The sequence below is a fragment of the Panthera pardus genome, unplaced genomic scaffold (assembly GCF_024362965.1).
Source record: "Panthera pardus isolate Hobbes unplaced genomic scaffold, ASM2436296v1 HiC_scaffold_1, whole genome shotgun sequence".
Lineage (NCBI taxonomy): Eukaryota > Metazoa > Chordata > Mammalia > Carnivora > Felidae > Panthera > Panthera pardus.
Window position 1 is genome coordinate 85996815 of NW_026526654.1, and position 23794 is coordinate 86020608.

General features: G+C 36.5%; 1 protein-coding gene across 4 annotated transcripts in view; it reads right to left on the bottom strand.

Annotated features, from left to right (window-relative positions):
- The window catches only part of NUP58 (nucleoporin 58), a 49763-nt gene that overhangs the window by 504 nt on the left and 25465 nt on the right, over positions 1–23794 (bottom strand). Inside the window, exons 10-15 of one of the 4 annotated variants that reach the window (XM_019447947.2) lie at positions 23277–23395; positions 22766–22848; positions 19863–20064; positions 14382–14480; positions 12681–12776; positions 9280–11438 (exon numbers count right to left, since the gene is read on the bottom strand). In XM_019447947.2, the coding sequence (XP_019303492.2) occupies positions 11269–11438; positions 12681–12776; positions 14382–14480; positions 19863–20064; positions 22766–22848; positions 23277–23395 (769 nt within the window). In that variant the 3' untranslated portion in view covers positions 9280–11268. Of the gene's footprint in view, positions 1–9279; positions 11439–12680; positions 12777–14381; positions 14481–15051; positions 19279–19862; positions 20065–22765; positions 22849–23276; positions 23396–23794 lie in introns of those variants that run through there. The other 3 variants (XM_019447948.2, XM_019447949.2, XM_053900857.1) reach the window with 3 other exon arrangements.

Below are 23794 nucleotides of genomic sequence, written 5' to 3' on the forward strand. Positions count from 1 at the left end.
TCACAGTCAACCTGTAGCATAGGTATGATCTCTATTCCACTAACGCGGCACTTAAATAACTTGGCCGAGTGGTGGAGGGCATGGTTCCAACCCCTCTGCAGAGTAAGGTCCACAGTGGGTCCCTGAATTAACCCCTTTCCCACTGTAGTAATCACTCAGTTCGTAGATATTTATGGAGTCCGATCAAATGCTAAGTATTGAAGATACAAAAACAAACCAAAATAATAACCAGACAGGGCTCTTGTTCTGGGATCACAGAATCGAATGTGGGAGACGAATACCTCCTCGAGTGACAGAAGTATATGTGGTAAGCCTGTGTCACAAGGTCCAAAGTCCTCCTGGAGTGCAGAGGTGTATGTTCACTTTGCCAGAGGAGATGGGGAGGACGAGGACAGAGGGCACTGAGAGGCTAACCTCTATTCCAGGCAAAGGAAGCAGAGGGCAGGAAAGAACTTAGTAGCCTGGAATGGCCTCGGTGTGTGAGAGCAGCAGAAGAGCAGAAGAGGGCTTGGGAAAGTAGACGCCAGGCTTTGACGGACCTTGCAGATTATGCTAAAGCGTTGGGAATAAAAAGTACCAGAGAGCATGGGCTTTACAGAACCCTGTCTGCATTTCAAGGCGGGTAACGAAGAATTCCGATGACTCACAGGGGTAGATACAATGAAAGGGATGCCAAGTAGGAGGCTGTTGTAAGAACTGACACAGAGACTTTTTTAAAGAGAAACAAATTAACAATTTGCGGTTTCTTTCTCTTTTAGAGAGAAATGGCCCCAGGAGCGTGGTTAGTACTGTCTAAAGCAGCACCGTCCAACAAATATAATGCAAGTCTCATATGTAATTTAAAATGTAAATTACAGGGGCGCCTGGGTGGCTCAGTCGGTTAAGCGTCCGACTTCGGCTCAAGTCACGATCTCGTGGTCCGTGAGTTCGAGACCCGCCTCGGGCTCTGTGCTGACAGCTCAGAGCCTGGAGCCTGTTTCAGATTCTGTGCCTCCCTCTCTCTCTGCCCCTCCCCCGTTGATGCTCTCTCTCTCTCTCTCTCTCTCTCTCTCTCTCTCTCTCTCTCTGTCTCAAAAATAAATAAACGTTAAAAAATAAAAAAATAAATAAAAAAAAATAAAATGTAGATTAGATTAATTTAAATTAAAATTTAGGAGCCCCATTAAAACAAGACAAACACATGAAATTAAGATTTTATTTAACCTGATACATTATCATCTCAACATGAAATCAAAATAAAAATATTAATTAAATATTTTATTCTTTTTTCATGACAAGTCTTCAAACTCCAGTGTGGATTTTATACCTAAAAGCTTCTCAAATGCTAAATTTGCTTTGGAACTACTTGACCTGCATGTCGATTTCATAAAATTTACAATCAAAGAGTAGAATCGTATATCTAGGTTGTTCCAAACACCCTCAAGTGTTGCCCAATATGTAGTTGAACGTCCATTTTCGAATTTAAATTGATTCAAATGAAGATTTTAAATTCAGTTTCTCAGTCACACTAGCCATATGTCAAGTGCTCGGTAGTCACGTATGGCAAATGGCTACCATTTTGGGCAGTGCAGATTGAAATACTAATTCTGAACCAAGGCATAATGACTTACCACACTCTCCTGCTTGGCTTATCATAGGTGTTCACTAAATACGTTTGCTATTATCAGAGAGCATAGACTTGAAAAATAGAGAATCACTAATTCTAAACCAACTGCAAATAAAAGTGTATCACATGGGAGGAGTTCTTTTTGAAACCAAAAGGAATAAATGCTCAGCGCATTATTGTTTCGGGCTAAGTTATTTAAAAGACCGTTTTTCTTTAGACCAATCCCTTGTTCAGCTACTGTAGAAAATGCACACTATGATTGGAAAGAATTATTTGTTATTAACACAGCTACCAAATAGTAAAACACAAACAAATGAGTCCCATTATAGAACTTCAAGCCATGAAACAACAGGTCAGGAAACAGACACTGTGCAAGAAATTGACTAGCCCTCTGGCAGGAGCGAACTCATCTCCTCTGCCCCCTGCTGTCAGCTTCCCGGCACTGCAGAGCTCCACTTGGGGAGTCATTGCTTTCAAAGCGATGGTCGAAGGTCAGAAGCTTTCCGCAGCACTGAGAAACTTGCCAGACGATGAATAGGTTTTCCTTCCTAGTGATCATTTGAGTGGACTAGCCATCGTCACTCTCACATCTCTGTGAATGAGGAAGGCTGGGAGCCTGGCTCTCTGTGCGTTGGTTTCCCCATCACGGCCCTAGCGGAGGAGAGTGTAGAGAAGACCCGTATGATAGTTAGAGAGAAAGGTAAGGGACCAAGCCTGTGGGCCACAGAGCAAATGATGAAACTGGTGCAGCAGGTAATTCAACAAGCGAGGTAAATGTAAGAGAAGGCAGGGAGCAGTGGGGACGGGGGTCAATTGGAGGGTCAATGACACCTCTGAAAGGGGAAGTTCCCTGGGGGGGGGGGGGGGGGGGGAGGGTGGCAATCGCTGCTGCCAGATCTGTCTGCTTGTGTTTGTTCACAAATAAGAGATTGGGGATTTCGTGTAAAATCTGGTTTTTAAAAATCAGCACACATTCTGTGGACCAAACAGATCAAGAGACAGCTCCCTAGTTAGTTTGCAACCTCTGAACCTAAAGTTACACGAAGGTCAAAATCAAGAGCAGCATCCAAAAGAGAGTTCAAGTGAAAGCTAGTGAAGGACAGTTATTTTGAAGAAAGGGTAATGCAAACTACATCACAGACCAAAGAGAATACAAGTCACTGCTGGGATAAATCCAATCTAGGTCAGTTTATATCCGTATCAGGAATAAGACAGATTCAATACAATATGTACTCAAGACAATTAAGGTAAGGCCCTCTCTTTGGAACTGAACAGCCACATCAACCCTGGACTGCTATTGGGCCATCACAGGAAAGAGAAATAAACCATCTTGTTCAAGCCACTGTATTTTCAGGTCTCTTACTAAAGCAGCTTTGCCTGTATCTGAAGTAATATGAGCCATGCAAACTAAGGAGATGTCCCTGCAAACAGAAACCCCCTGTGTTAATAGCAAAGAAATGTTAGGAGCTGGAATGGAAGAGTAACTGACTAGCAGATCAAGAGAGCTGACTTTCACCATGGTGGGGAAAGCTGAGAAGGAAGCTACTGATGACTGCAGGAAGAGGTGAAAGTGGGACTGAAAACAGAATTGGCCAAAAGCTTTAAGGGGTGAAAAAGGTCACTTCCAAACAGAGAGAAGGGAAACTGCTTTTTTAACAAGACTTATGGAAACATGACTCTTTTAACTGTGTCGTGTGATTTTGATAAAAAATAAGAATTAAACATGAAAATAATAAATTCTGCTATATTCTCTTTTTTAGTATTTATTTTTTAATGTTTTATTATTTATTTTTGAGAGTGAGAGAAAGCAGAGCACGAGTAGGGGAGGGGTAGAGAGAGAGGGAGACAGAATCTGAAGCAGGCTGCGAGCCGTCACCACAGAGCCCGATGTGGGGCTCAGACCTGAACTGAAGTTGGATGCTCAATCCACAAGCCCCCCAGGTGCCCCTAATGTTTATTTACTTTTGAGAAAGAGCATGAGAATGAGCGGGGAGGTGGGCGGGGGGGGGGGGGGGGGGGGGGGGGGGAGGGAAACAGAAGGTCCAAAGCAGGCTCTGTGCTGAGCACAGAGCTCAAATTCACGAACTGTGCGATCATCATCTGTTGGAGGCTCAACCAGCTGAGCCATCCAGGCGCCCCTCTGCTATTTTCAACAGTAAGAAATTCCCTAAACTAATAACTAAGTCAGGTAGAAGGGGATAATGATACACCAAAATATATAAAAATATATCTTTAAATGTTTACATATCATCAAAAATAGGAATGACTTTCAATGATACATTTTCAATTTTCTTTATATACAAATAATTTGAATTATATCTGTGTATATATACAGACACACACAGATACACACACTTCACGCACAATTACAGTTTTAGGGCAAAAAAAAATACAAATAAGACCACGTAGGATCAACACTGTGTAAGGAATCTAAAGTGGTAGTTTTTAGAAACTTCTTAATAGATTATTTAAAAAATAAGATAAAATGATTACATCAAACAAGGGCTCAATCTAGAAGATACAGTTAAAAGATAGTTTTAGTTTTCATAGTGGCACCTATACAGTTCACCAAGTAAGATAAGAACTTGTCACTCATGTTGTTTATCTAAGAGTTGGTGTCCTTGAATCAAGTTCTCCCGTCTATCTAGGAGAAAAATTTTTAAAAAGAAAAAAAAATGCACTGGCCACAGGGATTTAACTTTTCTTCTGCCTTCTGAATATGTGACAATACAGAATGCATTAAATTTGGAAATGACAGTGAGCTGAACGTGCCATCATTTGAAAATGAAGTTCTAAAAGACTTCACTTGAATGACACCAGGGATATCAGACTTTGAGTCTTAGCATCCTCACTTAGGACTTGCAGGATTTGGGGCAAATTAGCTGCTTCTCTCATCTCTAAAAGGGAAATGATCATATCACCTATCTTAATGTCACTGCAACTCTTTTCAAGGTCTGCCATTCTCCAATTACAGTCTGGCACCAGCCACCTAGCTGAATCTTCTAAAGACAACTTCATACAATTAGGAAGTTTTAATGGTAAACAAATACGAAAGACTACAAATTGTAAAACTTTAAAAGTATTAGGGGCACCTGGATGGCTTAGTTGGTTGAGGGTCCAAATCTTGACTTTGGCTCACATCATGACCCCAGGGTCATGAGATCAAGCCTCGCGTCAGGCTCCATGTTGAACAGAGACCCTACTTAAGATTCTCTCTCTCCCCTCTCCCCAGCTCACATTCTCTTAAAAAACAAACAAAACAAAACAAAATAAAACAAAACTTAAACTGTCTTAATTCTTTTTTCCCTCTCATTGACTTCTCACTCTTTCCCAGAAGTCATTAAAAAAAAAGACCGATAAACTTGGGCAATTTTAAAACTTAAGATTTCTACTCAGCACAAAAATAAACCATAAATAGGTGTAATGATTAACTGCAAAACATCTGCAATACATAAGAAATTATTTTAAGTGCCATAATTTTCATTAAAAAGTTACATGGCTCCAAGACTAAAGGTTTAAAATTGTTAATTTTCCCAAACATCTCTACAGATAGGAAGGGATTACATCCAAAGAGCTCTTACAAATAATTTTTAAAAGCTGGTTACTACCTACACAAAAATGTTGAAACTCATAAAGAAAATATATCAATGAAACTGGATACCATTTTCACTGATCCTACCAAAATTATTTCTAATAGCAAAAAATATATAAACAGTCGAAATATTCACCAAAAGAAACTGGTTATGAAACAGAGTGTGGACATACATGCTATGCAGTTATGAAGAAAAACAGGAACAGAAGAAGAGAAATTTAACAGAATCTTCCTCTGGAAAGTGAGGTATTTGTTGCTTTTTATTTTCTCCCTTTATCTTGTTCAAATGTAAAATTATCTTTAATTAAATAAATCTGTGGTTCTTCAAATTCAAATTGTTAATACTTCATTAAAAACAGGGGCTCCTGGGACTTGGGTGGCTCAGTTGGTTAAGCATCCGACTTCGGTTCGGTCGGGGTCATGATCTCAACTGTTCGTGAGTTCCAGCCCTGCCTCAGGCTCTGTGCTGAGAGCTCAGAGCCTGGAGCCTGCTCCAGATTCTGGGTCTCTTTCTCTCTCCCTGCTCCTCCCCCAAGTGTGCTCTGTCTCTCCGAAAATAAATAAACGTTAAAAAAAAAAAAAAAAAACCAACTAAAACAAAAAAACCCCAGGGGAGCCAGGGGGCGTGGCTCAGTAGGATAAGCGTCTTTGGCTCTGGTCGTGATCTCACCTTTAGTGGGTGGGAGCCCTACCTCGGGCTCTGTGCTCACAGCTCAGAGCCTGGAGCCTGCTTCTGTCTCCCTTCCTTTCTGCCCCTCCACCGTTCGTGCTCTGTCTCTCTCAAAAATACACACTTTAAAAAATTAAAAAAAAAAAAAAAAATCCTATTCATTCATTGCTCAAAGCCACCTATTACAATTTTCTTGGGAGTTTCCCCGGGCCAAGTTAATTTCTCCTCTGGGCACTCAGTAATTTTCTTTGTATCTTTATCCTATCACTTAATAAAAAGCTCACATTAGAGTATACTTACTTATAATCCTCAACTCTAGAAAAACAGCCTGGTCTTGAATTCTGGCCCATTCACTTACTAGTGACTTGTGCCTAATTTCTCATTTGTAAAAAAGAAATAATAGTACCTACCTCATAGGACTAAGGAGTAAATGAGTTCATGTATGGAAAGCTCTTAAGAGCAGGCCCTTGCCTCCGCTTAGCACTGATGTTAGCTAACATTACTGAGCACAGAAAATACCCCATTGCTATTTATATTCCTCTAAATTCCCAGCACTGACTTGCACACAGCAAATATTAACAAATGTTTTACTGAATTTAACCGACTTGCTACCAGGGGATTCAAAGGGTTGAGGACGACAAAAACAAGGTCTCTGCAAATTAAATTTACAGCCTGGTCTTCAGGACTGCGACCTTTGTGAGCCTGGTAGGTTTTTTGTTGTTCTTCATTGACAGATTAGGTAGCAGAGAAAGAGTGCATTAGACTGAGTAAAGGAGGAAGAGGCAAAAAAAAACCACATTTGGCCCAGGACCAACTTGTCCAGTAACCCCTACTCTTTCCTCAATCTGCTGCTGTCCCTCAGCACCCGAACTTCTCGCCCATTTCCATGGTCTCCTTGTGCCAGGTAAGGTTCATCTCTCTGTAAGGCAAGAAAAGGATCGAGTCTCACCCGTTCTGAGCATGTGGTGCTCTCGGGTTACAGCAGTCAGGCAAGCCTTCCTGGAAAAGCTTTCTTGCTAAACTTCTTACCTTCCGAAGATTCAGATAGTCCAATCTGCTCCCCCTTACCCTAAGGTGGGCAGACTGCCCCTCATGCTTCTCTATGAGCTTCTTCATAGGGAAGCAGTGGGAAAGGTGGCTCCAGAAGCCCCGCACCTGCTACCTCCTCACCCAACACCCTCCCTAGGATGCCTCCCTCAAGTGCCAGAGCCCCTTGTACTTACCTTGCTTTGATCCATGGTTTATTGTATACCTGGAATTTTCCATATAAATCATGTAATGACATTACCTTGGGAGACTCTGAGGGCTTAGGCATGAAAATCAGCGTGCCATTCCTGTCACCGCAGAAAACCGCAGCTCCATGACTTGACATGTGACCTCCAGTAAATTGCATAGAATAAGCCTCAGTTTCTTCATCTAGTAATTGGGAGTTTTCTGCTTTACAGGGTAATATCGAGATTAAACAGGGTAGGGTATATTAAGTTGCGAGTGTGGAGCCCAGAACAGACGTGTTACACACTCAATAAATGGGAGACACCTACAGGTAAAGGTGACTTTGTGAAGATTGAAATTAGGCCCTCCAGCTGAGATTTTCCAGGACACTGACCCCCTGTTACCAAGTCCCAGGGCTGTATCCCCTAAATAACTTCGTGGCGTGTGTTCCAAAAAGGACAGTGCAGCCAGGATTATGCGTGGCGAGACCAGGGCAAGGCACGGAGGAAGGGGATGTCAAAGCAAATGTGATAAATCATTCAAACCTAAGTATTTCACACATGAAAATCCCATTACAATATTTCTAAAAGCATTATTCAAATTCCCACAATATTTGAGATTAGTAAGACATTAACTTGGGTTTACTGTATCATCACAAAAGAACAGTTAACCTGCTTCTGTAATAACGTGAATGACCTTGTACCAAGTGCAGGATAAAAATCCACACTCAGAAATAAAACCAAGACGCAGTTAGTAAAAGCTTAAACAGGTATCTGATAAACACTGTAAAACCTTGCAGAAAGAATAAGAGTCCTAATATATGCACCTATCATGCCATACATATTAAGGTGTCAACTCTCCCCAGATCATAATGGATTTCATTTGTATAAACCCAATCAAAATCCCAGTAAGATCTCTGAAAGAAAAATATGGGTACTCAAGCTTATCTTAAAGAGTAAGTGTCTGAAAATAGCCACCCCGCACAAAAACAAAAACAAAAACAAAAACAAGATGGGGCAGCTCCCCCATCAGGTACCAAAACAAAGCATCCAAGGACACTGATTACAGCAGTGGGGTACTGGTGCAAGAACAGTGAAACTTGCAAAGTATCAGGGGTTCATGCCATCCAAGTGCTTTATAGAAGATTCTATTATTAATACAACTACCCATCTTTATTATCCCCACTTTTCAGATGATAAAGCTTAAGCTCTAGAAAAGTGAATTAACTTCCCCAAGATCACACAGGTTCAAGGCAAGCGTCTGAACCCAGCTGACTCCAAGAGTCCAAACTACCTCATAAGAGAAACATTAACGTACATTATCTACAGAGAGCATTAAAAAAAAAAACAAAAAAAACCCTACTAAATAAAAATGGACAAAGGATACCAACATGCAATTACATTAACATGCAAATGACTAACATATATATTAAAATGTTCAACTCACAAGTAGTTATTATGAGGATTGATAATATCTAGGGTTGCAAAGAATACTAGGAAATGGGTACTCATACATGCTGTAGAAGTGTACTATTTATACAGCAGTTTGGGGAGGCAATCTGGCATTAAAAAATACAATTTATATGCATTTTCAGCAATTCCTCTTCAAGGATCAATCCCAAAGAAACATTAAACATAAGAGCCACATACAGCTTTTTCTGTAAAACAGAAATACTGGAAAGAACCTAATTGCCCAACCACAGAAAATACTTTAAACAATTCATTGTACATCCATGCCACGGGATGGTACATAAAAAGTAAATTACATGCACTGACATGGAAAAATGTTGATGATCTATGGTTAAAGGAGAAAGAAGACAAATCAGAAAGTACACAGATTTCTTTTAACCCATTTGTTACAAAAAGAAGGACCTAAGAGAATGATAAATGTGAGAAAACTAGAGAGAGGAAATATTTATATGCATATGTTGAAAAGGGCCATTTTTTAAAGGGTTCGAAAGAATACACACCGAAATATGAAGAAAAGATACTCAGGGGGAAGAAAGTGGGATCAGGCCCTGGAAGCTGAAGGGGACTTTCACATTTTACCCAATATCCTTCTATCTTGTGTTCACTCTACAATTTTTCTAAAAAGCAAGATATATAAATTGGTAAAAACAAAACACTAAAAACCAATCACAGAGAATAAAAGAGCAATAATAAGAAAATTACATATTTAGAACAACTACTGACACCTATAAAGATTCAAAGCAACTGACACAATAAATTTTATTGTTTACATAATGATACGCTCAGGACAGAGTGAAGACATTGGAGACAATGACAACACATTAAACTCCTATCACAAATTGATCTGTTACAAATTTCCAGTGGCTCAACATATTAAAATGTATAAGATATAAAGAACAAAATTAAGAAATATAAATATTCAGATTTTTGCAGCACAATGCAATGTCCTTTAAAAAAAAAAAAAAGCTTGCTATATTTGGGTATTTAATTCTGACAGTAATTCAAAACACAAAAATCCCACGTTTTCCTACCCTTCCCCAAAATCTGGATCTGGGGATTGCAGTTTTAGAGAAGAATGCAAAAATAAAAACTTCAGTGTTCCAAAACAAAGCATTTTCCTTATTTTAATGCATCAAGGCGCAAAAGTTTCAATTCCAAAAAGCCAATCACTGCTATATGCGGATAAATAAAACAGATTTAACAACACTTTAGTAATCAAACCCAACTAACATTATACTAAAAATATGTGTGTGTGTGTGTGTGTGTGTGTGTGTGTGTGTGTGTGTAATACCTATTTTAGAAAAAAAGGTGCCTTGGTGAAAATGATTCTGAAAATATTCACTTGATGCACATTATGTACAAAACCTTCTATATAAAAAATTATACTATTTTCAATGAAATTCCATGTTCACATCCCATTTGAAAACTGTACTTGAAAGATAAAGTAGGTCTACTTAATGGTTTCTGTGTGAAATCATAGCTAAGGCAGTTCTCTTTCCAAGGGCCTTCTTTTTCACCCACTCGATGTCACTAATACTAATATAGACAAATAGTGCACAGATGCAATCTGACATGCCTTATGTGTTTTTACCTGGAGCTCTGTTCACTGTTAAAATGGGGTAGTTTATAGTTGCTACAAAGAATACTTTTTTCTTAAAATATATTGTTTCTCTATTCCAAATTAAGCACTTACTTAAGACATTAAGAGGCTGATAAACCACTCCATTTGGTGTCAATATCAATAGCCCTATAAGAAAGAACTCTGTACTGGAATCGCTAGAAAAGTTTCCACTAAAGTAATAGTGCATCCTTCACCTGCATAGAATCAATTTGGCTTAATAGCTCTTTGCCCCCAGACATCAGCCTGGAGTTCAAATATGCTCTTGAAGGTTCATCTCGGATATGAGAAAACATCTCATACAGGCAAATGTGAGGGTGTATGGGGTAATAAAAGTTGTTAAAATCTGTTGGATGATTCTTACAGCACTCCTCATTCAGAGCAGCTGCTATGGAAAAGCCTGGGGGCAACGAAGCGGAGTTGGTCAAATATTTACACCAGTAACCATTTCATTAAGTCTGTAAGTAAATTAAATAACTGCAATGACCTGGTACCTCTAGCTCATCACTCTACAAGCACTGAGGCTTTGAAGCTTAAAAGGTGAAAAACAGAATACCCTTAGAAAAGGGGAACAAGTCTGAGGCAAAAGTTGTAGGTCTGTAAATATATATTTTATGTGAACACACAACTGTGTGTATTATTCTGTATATATTTACATACATATTCACAAGATGCCCTGCAGTGTAGTTCAAAAGGCCTTTATCAAGGAACAAACTGATTCTAGTATAGGACTTAAGAGTTCATACCATCTGTGTAAGAAACAAATGTGCATATATTCACATCATGTAAACCTTATCAACAAAAACATTGCTATGACACTAGGTTAAATAGGCTTTACTTATCAGTGATGTAATCAGAACATTGCTCACACTGACCATCAAAAAATAACGAAAAATACACAACTGGGTTTCAAATTCACAAGAAAAAAAGATGTCTACCATGGCAAACAAGAACACAGTTCAGATTCCAGAGTAGGGAAAAATATCAAAACTTTATAAATCTCCTGGGATGCAATTTAATTACTGCATCAATTTTAGAAAAATAGACTCATAGAATGAACGATGCTGCTATGAATTCTCTCAACCACATCAACTCATATGTTTATCTTTTTCCTCTTTTGTTTCCAGCTGGAGGTTTCTTCAACTGAAGGAGTTGTCCTCCTGTTCCAAAACCTGCAGAGGCAGGATTGGACACCCCAAATGTCAAACCAGCTGATGCCGTGATGCCAGGATTGCTGAAGTTAAACCCAGATGTACTTGAGCTGCCAAAGCCTTATGTTTAGGGAAGAAAATATTCACATCAGAAGTTAAAACACAAAAACAAATATAAAGAATGGGGACAAGAGGTCAATTTCTAGCTAAAAGAATATATATTTATGAAAATAGCCAATATATTAGAACACTAAATTTGTAACATGGAATTTTATAGGAAAATAATTTAGCTAACAACTAAGAGGCACCTTTAGAGACCTAAGTTTAGTGACCCAAGCCAAGAGAAACCTTAGCACAAATAACTGAACTCTAGAAAACTTCAAGCTGCCGGATACTTTCCTGGTAATTAGATACGCCATGGTGCCTTCCTTCTCAGCCGCTCCAGAAACATATCGTCAACATGTAGAAGATGGACCCACTCCTGTAATCCTAAGTCCTCCAAGAAGGCCTCAACCCATGATTTTCAGGACAATGAACACCCCAAAGAGTAGTACCCACTGTTCTGATTTTATAGGAACCCTTGCGTAACTAAGATCAAATGCTATCACTGCCTACTTTATTAATAGTACCGTATTTAGATTATAATCCCCATATCACTGAATTCTATTATCTTACTCTTTGGGAACTGTTGATTTTAAATACCACTTAATATTAAATGAAGTTGCCTTAAAATTCCCTCAATTTAAACACAGTAAGTATTGTGTCATTATTTTAGACATGCTACTTATCCCTAAACGTTATAAGTGAAGGCATTATTTACAAATATAGAGAAAATGGAGAAGAAATTTGGGATTTTCTACTAGAGGAGTCAAAAGATTACATACCTATTTCAAAAATGAACAAAGAACCCAATTAATCATCCATTATAAGAGTAGGACTTTTAAAACCAAAGGGACTTGCAACTAAAGAACATCTCTTTGGGAGAGAAGTCATTCTCCTAAACAAACAAACACTGGGTTAAAGCTTTCACAACAATGGGACCATTTGTGTAATAATGAAGAGACTTGTTTAACCATAAAACTAGTCTTTGGGTTCAAAAGAATCTCTACTTAGTTAAAAGAGGATATCATTACTTATTGTCTCAAACTAATAAGTCTTGTTGGAGATATTTCACAAACCTGACTTTTAGTTTCCAAGAGAGATAAAACTGTATGATTAGTTAGGCTTACACGCTTCATTGTGGGGGGTACAAACTGAATCAGGGATTGCTTCTGGCTACTGGAAATAACAATCGTTATACTTTTAAATTACATAATTTGCATCTTTAAATTTGCCTGAAATTCAGGCCAAAAACACACAAACCTGCACTAAGACTTCCTGAGGGTTTATTTGTTGTTCCAAATCCAAATGTGGAGGCCCCTGTGGTGCTGCATCCAAAACCAGAGCTAGCTCCAAATCCTAGTGAAAGGGTAATAGAGAAATATACAATGGTACGTAAAACAGAGATTAAAGGTTACTGACAAGTAAAACCTAAAATTATCACAGGTCTAATAAACACAGTGCTATTACACAAACCTGCTATTTACTCTTGCACATCAGACTTCTGAAGAATCAGATTAATTCTGAAATGAACATTTTGATCTATTGAGACTAAGTTTAAGACCCATCAGTAATTTTTATACAGAACAAGCTATAAAGAACAAGATCGTATTAGTATTTTCTCTCCCAGATTGACTAGAAATTTTAGTGACCACTGAAATATGGTGTTAGGTCAAACAGATATAAACACATCTACTCAGGGATATTTCATTTTGGGAAAAAAAAAAACAAAAACAAACTAAATTCCTAAGTAAGCGTGACATGCACAAGAATTTAAACACCAAGTACCATAAGACAACTTTTACTCTGCTTTTTACCAAAACCTTTTCACTTAAGAACCTTCACCATTGAAAAACTGCATAATTACAAAACGGTTAATCACATTAAATCTACTCAGCAACACAGGCTCCTGCCACATACCAGCCGATTTGACAATTGAGAAATTTCGAGTGGGAGATCATTTTTCTTTCTTAATAGTACTAGTCATGATTTAAATACAAAAATATTTTTCGTCATATGAAGTTCAAGAAGAGATTCTGCTAAGTACTTAAAGACTTGTCTCCATTCTCCTCAAAGTCAAGTGATCTAAAAATAAAATTCAAATTCTTCTTAGGCTACTCTGCAATAGTCTATCTAAAATAAGGAGTCTGAGACAGTATTATAGCCTATGACGCTAAGAAATATGATGGCACACTGGATTATAGATTATAGGAAATATGCTGTCTACTATAATTCTAGTAATTCCAATAGAGTTTACTATATTAAGTAACCTTGATTGCTCACAGACTTCCACTCTTATGATGATATATTTTAGTGGAAATAATATATTCATTATATGACAATATGCTTGTCAAAATACATTCTACTGTCAAATACCCATACCACAGAACTGTGAATACATTTATATGTAGCATGATGATTGGCAGAAGACTTACCTTACTAGAGTTAACTTATAAAATTATTAATTGTTATGTATACAAGTACGCATAAAGGCAGCTATGCCAAAAATGCTTAGCAAAAGACAGAAGCTGAACTGTCCAATTTATAATAAAATTATTTTCTCATCTAAAGTGTTCATTTACAGAAAAAGAAGATAATGATTAGATGTCCAGAAGCAGTTTGGACTCTAAAATGATGTGATTAAGACTACTGGTTTTTTTTTTTTAAGTTAAATTTATTAAAACTAAGTAATTTGCAAGTTCATATTTTAGCATATTGCTTTGAAAATACGAACATCCCTACCAATTAATTTTACTATTCTTTTTTTATTTACTATTCACTGAAGATGAAATGATTTAAGTTCTAATTCTAATACTAAAAAGCACTGATTATGTTTGGAGAGCTATTTTTGCCAGATGGAACCTTAACTACCAAAATAGCAGACCCTCTTAGAAATTTTTTACAGGCTAGTATCAATTCAAATGTATAATAGTCCAAGGCAATATTAGAAAAGTTAAAGTGTACCTCCAAGGTTTGAAGAACCTAAGCCACTTGACTGCAAGCCAGTGCCAATACCTGAGCCGAATGGTGTTCCAAAACTAACTCCCAGAGATGGCTGTGGCCCTGGTATAAAAAAAAAAAAAAAAAAAAAAAAAATGGGGGGGAAAAAAAACAAATTTGCCTTACTCTTTCAAGATTAAAATTTCTTTATGAAATTATTTTTAAAATAAACAGTGATTAATTTTAACAAATTCTATTTGCTAAAAGCCAGTTTTCAGGTATCTCCCCAGCCTGATTTACCTAACCAAAAAAAAAAAGTTTTTAAGTAACTTGTTCACACTAGACAATTAAAAGAGGCTTAGCACATCGAAAGATGTTATGTTAACCTACTAAATAATTTGAAATCTTTAATGTATTGTAAATTATAGTTCTTTTGGTTTTCTTTCTAAAATGATTTTAGATCTCCCCACTTGTTTTCTGATAAAATTAGTTGGTGTAATCAGTAAAAGGTTTTTACTTTTTTTTTTAAAACAAGCTCCTCATCGTTAGAGTCAAGTCTCAACTGATCAGAGACTGACGCTAACGTGGCAAAACTATCATGTTACTTCATAAGAGTAAGTACCAAAAAAACTAGGCATTTTTTATACGAAATATAAATGATATATACAATAAGTAGATAAAAAACAAGACAATGTTTTATTTCATTAAATTTATTGTTCATTTTAAAGCAAATCAATTACACAGTAACATGACAATTCCAACTTGTTCACAAAAAGTGATAATTGAGTCTATTATTAAGCTCTGCTACATTACACCACTTATCACCTGATTAAATAAGATAATGAACATTTACAAAGGCACCGCTGTGTACCTTGACAGATTCAATACATTCAAGATTTCAATTCAGAAGTTTCTTTCCAACATTTTGGAAAATGTACTCAGATGCAGAACAATTATTAGTCATCCTTTTCCCATTCATTAAAGATTTTGTCTGAGTCTGTTTGGCAAGAATAGCATCAAACTTACTAGCCTCTCTTTTGTTAACTACTTTTTCTTTAACTAAGCAGAATACAAAAATCTAAAAATCTCTCATTTGATAAATAATTTATGAAAATTATTCAATAAATCTCATAGTACAATCTTCAGTCTTGTCTTTTTCAAGCACAGTGATCAGTGCATCTCAAAGTTGAGGGAACTGCCAAAGTAATATACAGATTGAAATTTAAACTCTTCGAAAAAAATCAAAGCCTTCAAGTTGTTCAATGAAGAATGAGGTTTGTATATTCAAAAGGTAGTGTACAATTACAAAGCATTAAAAAAAAAAGAAAAAGAAAAAGAAAAAGAAAACCGAGGAACTATATTTTGCTACCCTAGGACAGAAACTGGACTTTTCAAATAGCTTCTACCCAGAAAATAAAAAGTAAGAACTAATAGCAGCCAGAGTTCTTATACTACTATGAAAAAATAAATTAAAAAAGGATTTAAATTTTTACATCCAGTTTGAGATCAATTTGAGAATAAAATACCTGCCTAGCAGCTCTTTTGTAAAATGTTACTGTAAGAAAAAGAAACTAAGCATATTACTTTCTTATTTCTAACAAAAATAATACGTAGAAAACACACGTCCAGTTTCTTTAACACTGAGAGACTTAAGTGTCACATGTTTATAGGAGGCACTGCTGGTGGAAGGCCCTAAAGAACAACGCACACCACAGCCCTCAACCCTACAAGTCGTTAAGAGTTACTCAAATAACATGCTTTTTGTTGTGTGTGGGTCTGTTTTTAAGAGTAACCCTAATCATCAATATTCAGAATATAGGTCATCAAGAACTCTGACAATGACAAGACTTTCCATTGCACAACAGGTACATGATACTTTGAGTTTTGTACCTTCACACAAATTCTGAAGGCAACATCATTTATAAAACTAGTAGGCAAATGTATAACATTTTTTAATATCAAAAACATGATAAATATCTCCCACGCCAAAGTATTAGCATATATTACACTCTGGCCACCATATAAATTAGTTTCACTATTAGAAAGCAGAATCTAAATCCTTCAGGCAAAAGTCACGTAAACAATTCAAGAAATCTGTTTCAAAATCTGAATAGTCATTCAATGAGAGGCTTAGTTCCATAAATAAAACCAAGTTAGTAGTAATATATCCCAATAATTGCCCAAAGTGAAATCTTCACGTAGAGTAACATTTTACAAAAGTTACCGGATAACATATTCACACACAACAAAATCAAGTTCAGCACTGTAATTCATATTTTCCAGAATAAATTCTACTTTCTTAAAAGTAAAACTGCATTCACAGGAAAAGGACTAAAGTGCTAAAATTTTTTGATAATTTTCAATAATTACTCAAAATATCTAATGTCATTAGTATGATTATTCCTAGGTCATATTTTAAAAATAATTTTTTCTTAAAAACAAAAAATGCCTTTTCCCCCAATTTGAAAAAGTTTACTTACTGATTTAACGGGGAATGTTCCTTTGGTTGTTAAATACAACAAAACCAGAAAACTACAAGAAACTAAAATGAAATACTTAACGTTTCCTATTTAACACTACATCTTAAATGTCCAAACCTACACTAAAAGCTAGAAATTAGGAACTCTAACAAAATGTCTCAGCTCTCCTTAAAAATAGCAGCTAAGTCACACGAGAATAGTCTTCTTATGTAAACATCAAGAACTTTTTTAAAAGTGTCAAAACACAACAGCAAAACTTAATCCCAGTACGTTAGCTTAGAACAATCTATGCTAGGTTAAAATTATATTGGTAATCCTAATGTAAAATGTCTTAAGCTTTTTAAGAGGCTTCAAAAGCACTGATGGACAAGTGTACTCAAGATCTACTTATGTGTAATTTATCCATGTTCTGATGCTTATTTCACACATAATTAGCCCGCTGGTTTTCGTCAGTTTTTTCTTCAGCCTTCAGAAACAATAACCATAAATCACGCAGGCCTAAGACCTATTATATTTTTTTCACTTAAAAACACCAAAGTTAAGAAGTCACTTAAACCCATACCTCCACCTCCAAGAGAAACCACCTTCAGAAGGTGGCAGCCTAAGAAAGCTGTCTGCATTTTTTATATTAATGAAGAATCCATATGCAACTAAAAGCAAAACCCCTGACAATTCAAATCTTGCACATCAACAGTGATACATAAAAACAGCACACAAGCCTTACCTAACTGAATCTAGATGGTCTTTAAAATTATTTGCACTTAAAAAGCAAAAGATATCCTCAAAGTCACAGGACACAAAGATTAAGTCACCGAGTGAATACAAAGCACAATATTTCTCAACAGGCGGTAACTCATCAAAGCGGTCTGTATCTAGGAGACCTCATCCGTCTCGCTGCAGTGGTGACAGGACTGAAATAACGAACATTCTGACTACAAGACGCGTAAAGGAATGCACTATATGGAGCTGGGAAGGCCTTCGAGAAACAGAAGACAAAAAGCAAAATTTTTATTACTACTGTTTAACTTCTCAGTTCTAAAAATCACACAACTCAAAATGTAAACGGGGAAGCCCTCATAGAGGCTTCACAACTGCAGGGGGCCGCAGCTGCCCTGAAGCCTGGCAAAAGTCACAGAGGAAATTAAATGAGCAAAGGCTCCGCAAGATGATCACTCTAAATTAAGCCAACGTTCTCCATCACCACGGAGAGCAAACGCCATACTCAGCTCACTGTTTACCTTTGTACCCTCGGAGCCTAGCACATAGTAGGCACTCATATTTGTAGAATGAACATACATCTTCATATGTCCATGAGCATAAAACGTATGAGTGAAAACCTACAAACCTCTCGAGACTGTCTACATAAAGGAATTAAAAAACAAAAACAAAAACCAAAAAAAACCCAAAACACAAAACGTAACAACCCTGACAAGTGGTTTTGCTTCAAATTTAGCTGTATACCACAGAATATAAAATTCACTTATCCCATGACATTTTAAATAACTGACTTTTTAATTTTATTTATTAAAATGGAAATCCCTTATGTTTTAAAGGACACTTAACCAAAACCCATGCTTATCTGATCTTTTTTAGGATTAATATTGGCTCTGAAAGGTAAGTTGGTACTATGTTGGCTTGATTAGCTGGTTAAATAATCATGAGAACTGATAATCACAATTATGGGACTGATTCCTATACTGAATCAGTATGATTATCAAGTCAGTATAGGAATCAGTTCCATAATGACTTTTTTCCTCCATAACTCGAGAATGGAATCCTACACTCCAGCCACGGAGAACTAGTAGATAGCGCCACTATGAGCCACTATTCACACGGGTCCAGCCACGGAATGTGGAGGATTTGGCATAAACCAATCACCAGCCATTCACTGACGGTAAGTCGATTCTGGCATCTCCAAATGTGAAGAACAATTTTTAAACCGCCAATAGTGAAAACCAGAGAATGTTTCCCTAGTAGAGGCAGCCTGAATGCAATCTAGGTATGTCTGTTTTTTTCATTTTTTTTTTTACTTTTTGTATTGTAATTTACTCTTGGACTATATGGAACTCTCAGAAAGACACACGCTATAGGATAATAATAAGGATTACTCAAAAATTTCTGAATGAATAAAAAAAAAATCAATATCCATTAAGACTGTATTTTCTCTGTCATACTTCAAGCCTGACAAAAAGGAGACTGTAGGAGTAAAGATAACAATCTCCCAAAGACACAGGACCAAACTCCACACCGCAGAACTAGACCACAAAAAATGTTTCTTTTGTCAGAAGTGGAATTAAACCAAGGACTCAAATTATCTGCTTTCTAGTATCTCACCAATTATTTTCATCATCTGCCCAGCTTTCCCAGTTCAAACTTCTTAATGTGCAATCCAGAGCATCTCAAAACATCTTTTTCCTGCTCCTGCTACTGTTCTGTTCATTCTGAAAAGGTACAAATAATTCTAGCATGTACTTTCGTCCGAATTTGGTTAAAAGAACCTGTACTGTTTCTAGTCATTATACATAAAAACAACCAACTGATCTTCAACACACCTTCAGTCATAAAAATGTACTTCATCCTAAATGTGGGTACTCTGTAATCACTATGTATGAGGAAACAAGAATGCACCATCTATCAGTATCATATATGAGAAATGCAATAATGGCTGAATTAGCTTTGACTTTAAAACAATAAATGATACAATCACGATTTTAGAACGTGTTATTCTTAAATGTAATTCGGTAGTGAAACACCATGTTCTAAAGGGTATTTATAGCAATACAGCAAATAACATTAAGTAATTCACAATATTCAGTATCTAACTGATGAATAATTATTGCTAAGACTACCCTGCATTTTTTATCAGGTATATGTTTATAATTGTGTCCATCATAATTTTTAGATTATACTGGAATAGCTACTCATAGAAATTTTTCAGTGCTAACACAAAAGGAAGACTTATAAAAATGCACATAAATGTTCTGCATTTTAACAGTAAGAAGCTATAACTTGAATGCATTCAGACCTGTAGCAGGCTGTTGCTGCTGTGTAAGAGTTGCAGCCATGGCAACGGCTGCCGCGTTTGGCATGTTGCTGAAAGGGGTGGGTCCGGTAGTAACTCTGGGTGCGTTCTGCCACTTCTTGGCTTCTGCTCGCCTGGCTTCAAACACATCTACAGCATCTCCCAAGAACATTTTCCTGTAGCCAAGGTACTGTTCTTTTAGCACCTAAGGGAAAGAAAAAAGAAAAGGTTAATCAATCAAGTTCTGTGTTGAATCTGGTAATACGGGAATAATCTAAGTAGGAAATAAGAAGATCAAAGACATTGCCAATGCTATACATTCCCCCTAAAGGGCAAATCAAAGTGCTACTAATGCATGCAATGTGAAATGATGCATGCAAGCTCTAATGCTCTCTTGAGTATTTTCTTCCCTAATTTTGTCATGTCTTTACAATAAACTGCCTAAAACATTCTGGCTCCACGAGGCCTCTTTAAAACGAGTTAGCTAGTAACATCTAAAATTCCACTTTCAATATTCTAGTTTTTCACGATTGTTGCCCCCTCCAACATCCAACCTCTTGATAACTTTCAGATGCAAAAAGCTGAAAACATGTACTACATATGTATGTGCTAAATGCCTTCTTTAAAAGGCCTGGGTGACACGTGTTAAAATAAGTGACTTCGGCAGAGACAGCTTGGAGGGTTTAAAAAGGGTTTTCACTTTATCAATATTGTTTGACTATTTTACCACAAGAATGACTCATGTTGAGCTTGCATAACCAAACGAGGAGGGGGAGTGAGTTTATAATTTCAGAGTAAGAAAGAAAAATTACCACGTTCATCAAGTGGGCTCGTTCACCCAATGCAGCATCTGCCTTGATTAAGGCCATTAACTCACATCAGAATTATTAGATACTTTCATTAAGGGTTTAATCAAATTTTGATCAGTTTTAAACAACTTTTTAAAAAGATATAGGATTTTCAGATTTCCTACCATTCTCAGCAGTAATGTCTTTTTGGTCTTAACAGGTAGAACACTTAGAAATCTTACTGCTATTTATAGTATTTAAAAGTCATCATCCCCTTTTGTGTGGATGTCAGTATTTGATGTTCTGGTTCCAGACTTTCCTACCTCTTTAATGTACTGAAGCAGGCCTGCCAAGAACTGAAAACTGGGGAAAATGCAGTCAGAAGTAGAGTATGTGATGTCAGAAGAATGAGTTTTATTAGAAGTGATCTCCCCCTAATCCATCCTCTTCTCTGTGTAACTATATGAATATAGCCATACAATGTTTGGCATTAGTAGTCCATCAATTTGTTCTGCTTCAGACACTGGAAAATAATCACCTGCCTTAGAGACTTGAAAGACAATTGGTTTAAGGAGAGAAAAGAAAAAAAGAACAGCTATCAGCCTTGATTTATATAGTTAATTGATAAAATGTCCAGCTTTGTTAATGTCCTTGGGGCCTGGCTGGCTCAGGTAGTTTAAACCTGCTTCAGCAGATTATCTCATGAAAAACAATACAAAAGGAACAAAAATTAAAAAACGACCTCCTGTGAGATTTCTGTAAGTAAATGAAGCTAGAAATTATACTTTGGTCACTAAATGCAACTGAAAATAAATGGCATATCTGATCATGGAACATTCTTTGGTTCCTGGGAATGTATATTACAATGTACATTACTAAAAAACAAAAGAAAAGAAAGAGAGAAAGAGAGAGAAAGAGAGAAAGAAAGAAAGAAAGAAAGAAAGAAAGAAAGAAAGAAAAGAAAGAAAAGAAAGAAAGAAAAAGAAATAAGAATACCAGAGAGGAGAAACTGCCATTGAAAAAGCATGTATACTTACAAATGACATGTCTGGAATTTGCTTTAAAATGTTCCAGGGGGAAAAAAGCATCCCTGGGTGGGAACTGACAAAGCAAGGCAGGATCCTGATAATGGGTGAAGCGGAGAGTGGGTACCTGGCATTCATTACAACAGTGCCCTTCTTTTTGTGTGTCTATTTGAAAACTTTCATAATAAAAATTAAGGGAAAAAAAAAAACTGTACAACACATACTTCAAAGTACCAACAGAGAATCATCTTTAGTACTTTAATAAACTAATTTCAAGAAAATTCGATAAAAATTCCTCCTTTAAAACTATTTTAAAAATCTGGTTTAGAATTTTAAATATATTAAAGCAAAAGCTCCAAAGCATGCTCATTTCAAAGCTGGTATAATTTATGGGGCGCCTGGGTAGCTCATTTGGTTAAGCATCCAACTTTGCCTCAGGTCATGATCTTGCAGTTCGTGGGTTTGAGCCCCACACTGGGCTCTGTGCTGACAGCTCGGAGCCTGGAGCCTGTTTCAGATTCTTTGTCTCCCTCTTTCTCAGCCCTTCCCCCTGCTAACACTCTGTCTCTGTTTCTCTCTCTCTCTCAAATAAACATTAAAAATAAAATTAAAAAAAAAAAATAATAAGACCTATGTTAAAATTAAAGCAGCACAAAATACTTTTGCTACTAAGAATGTTTCTTTTCTGTAGTGCTGCTCCTAGTTGTAAAGACATGGAAACAACCTAAATGTCCAACAAAGAGGATGGGTTAAGGAAACTACGCATATATATATATATACACTGAAATCCTATGTAACTACTAAAAATGATATTGAAGAAATATGTATATCAACGCAGAAAATTGTTTACAATATACTACTGAAAAAAGTTAAGATAGCTGATTGCATAGAACACTTGGATCTTTTTGAAAAAACAACAGATATTATCTGTGATTGTATCTGAGCATGATTGTGGATTGTTTTAGTTTTAGTCTTCATCACTTATATGTAATTTTAGCTATTCCTATAATTAGCATGAATGCTTCTGCTCCGCAAATGAATACTTCACTTGGGTCTAGATACACAGATCCATGAACTGGTAATGAAAACTTACCTTTACATTTTCATGAATAGACTGAAGTTGTGCAGCTAAAGCTACAAATGTTTGATAAATTTTCTGCATAGCCATTGACAAATCTATAAAAGAAAGTTATATTATCACACAAATATACATGTAACATAATCAGTATTATTTTTCTATGACTTGAGTGCAGTTTTTGGTACTAAAAGTGTAGGAGGCACAAGACCACGTCAATATTTCCATGACTGAGAGAAGAGAGCACAGCGAGTTGACTGAGAGCAGGGTGTCTGAATCAGTCATCAGGGGGAGGGGAGAAGGCCCTGAAACTTCTGCCTTGGTCAGCATAATAACAGTTCATAATAAAGCATTTTCTATTTATGGAGAATAAATATCTAATACAAGCCTTAAGGAAATTGTATAGCAGCTCAAGACAACCACTAGCAGTTATGTAGAATATTATGTGACAACACCTTAACCTCTCTTACTAAAAAACAGTGCTATCAAAAAAAAAAAAAAAAAAAAATCACCACAGAAAGCATGTTACCTTGAGGGGTTATATGTGAGTTATTTGCTTGTGTGGCAAGATGGTTTTCTAGCTCTTCAATCTGCTGTCTGTACTGCTGAAGCTGTACCTCAAACTGCTGAACCAAGATTCTGAAGTAGCTATACAAAAACATTTACAAAGTCAGATCAAAGTTTTAAAAATGCTATTTTCTTTGCATTAAAATAACCAGTAAATAAACATATGCCCCCATTTAAGTAGGGCCTTTGACTTAGTCTGAGGACATAAGGATATGGCATAGATATTACTGAAACCAGAACCAAAACTTGTGAGTTATCAAGGTATCAAAAATAGATCATGAAATTACTCCAATCATGAAATATCCCAATTAAGAGACAATCTACAAAATAACTTTCTATGCTTTAAAAGTATCAACGTTATGAAAGACAAAGACTGAGTAACTGTTACAGACTGGGAGAGATGAAGGAGAAATGAATGAATGAGAAGTGAATGGGAACCTGGAATAGAAAAAGTACGTTAGTGGAAAACAGGAGACTGGA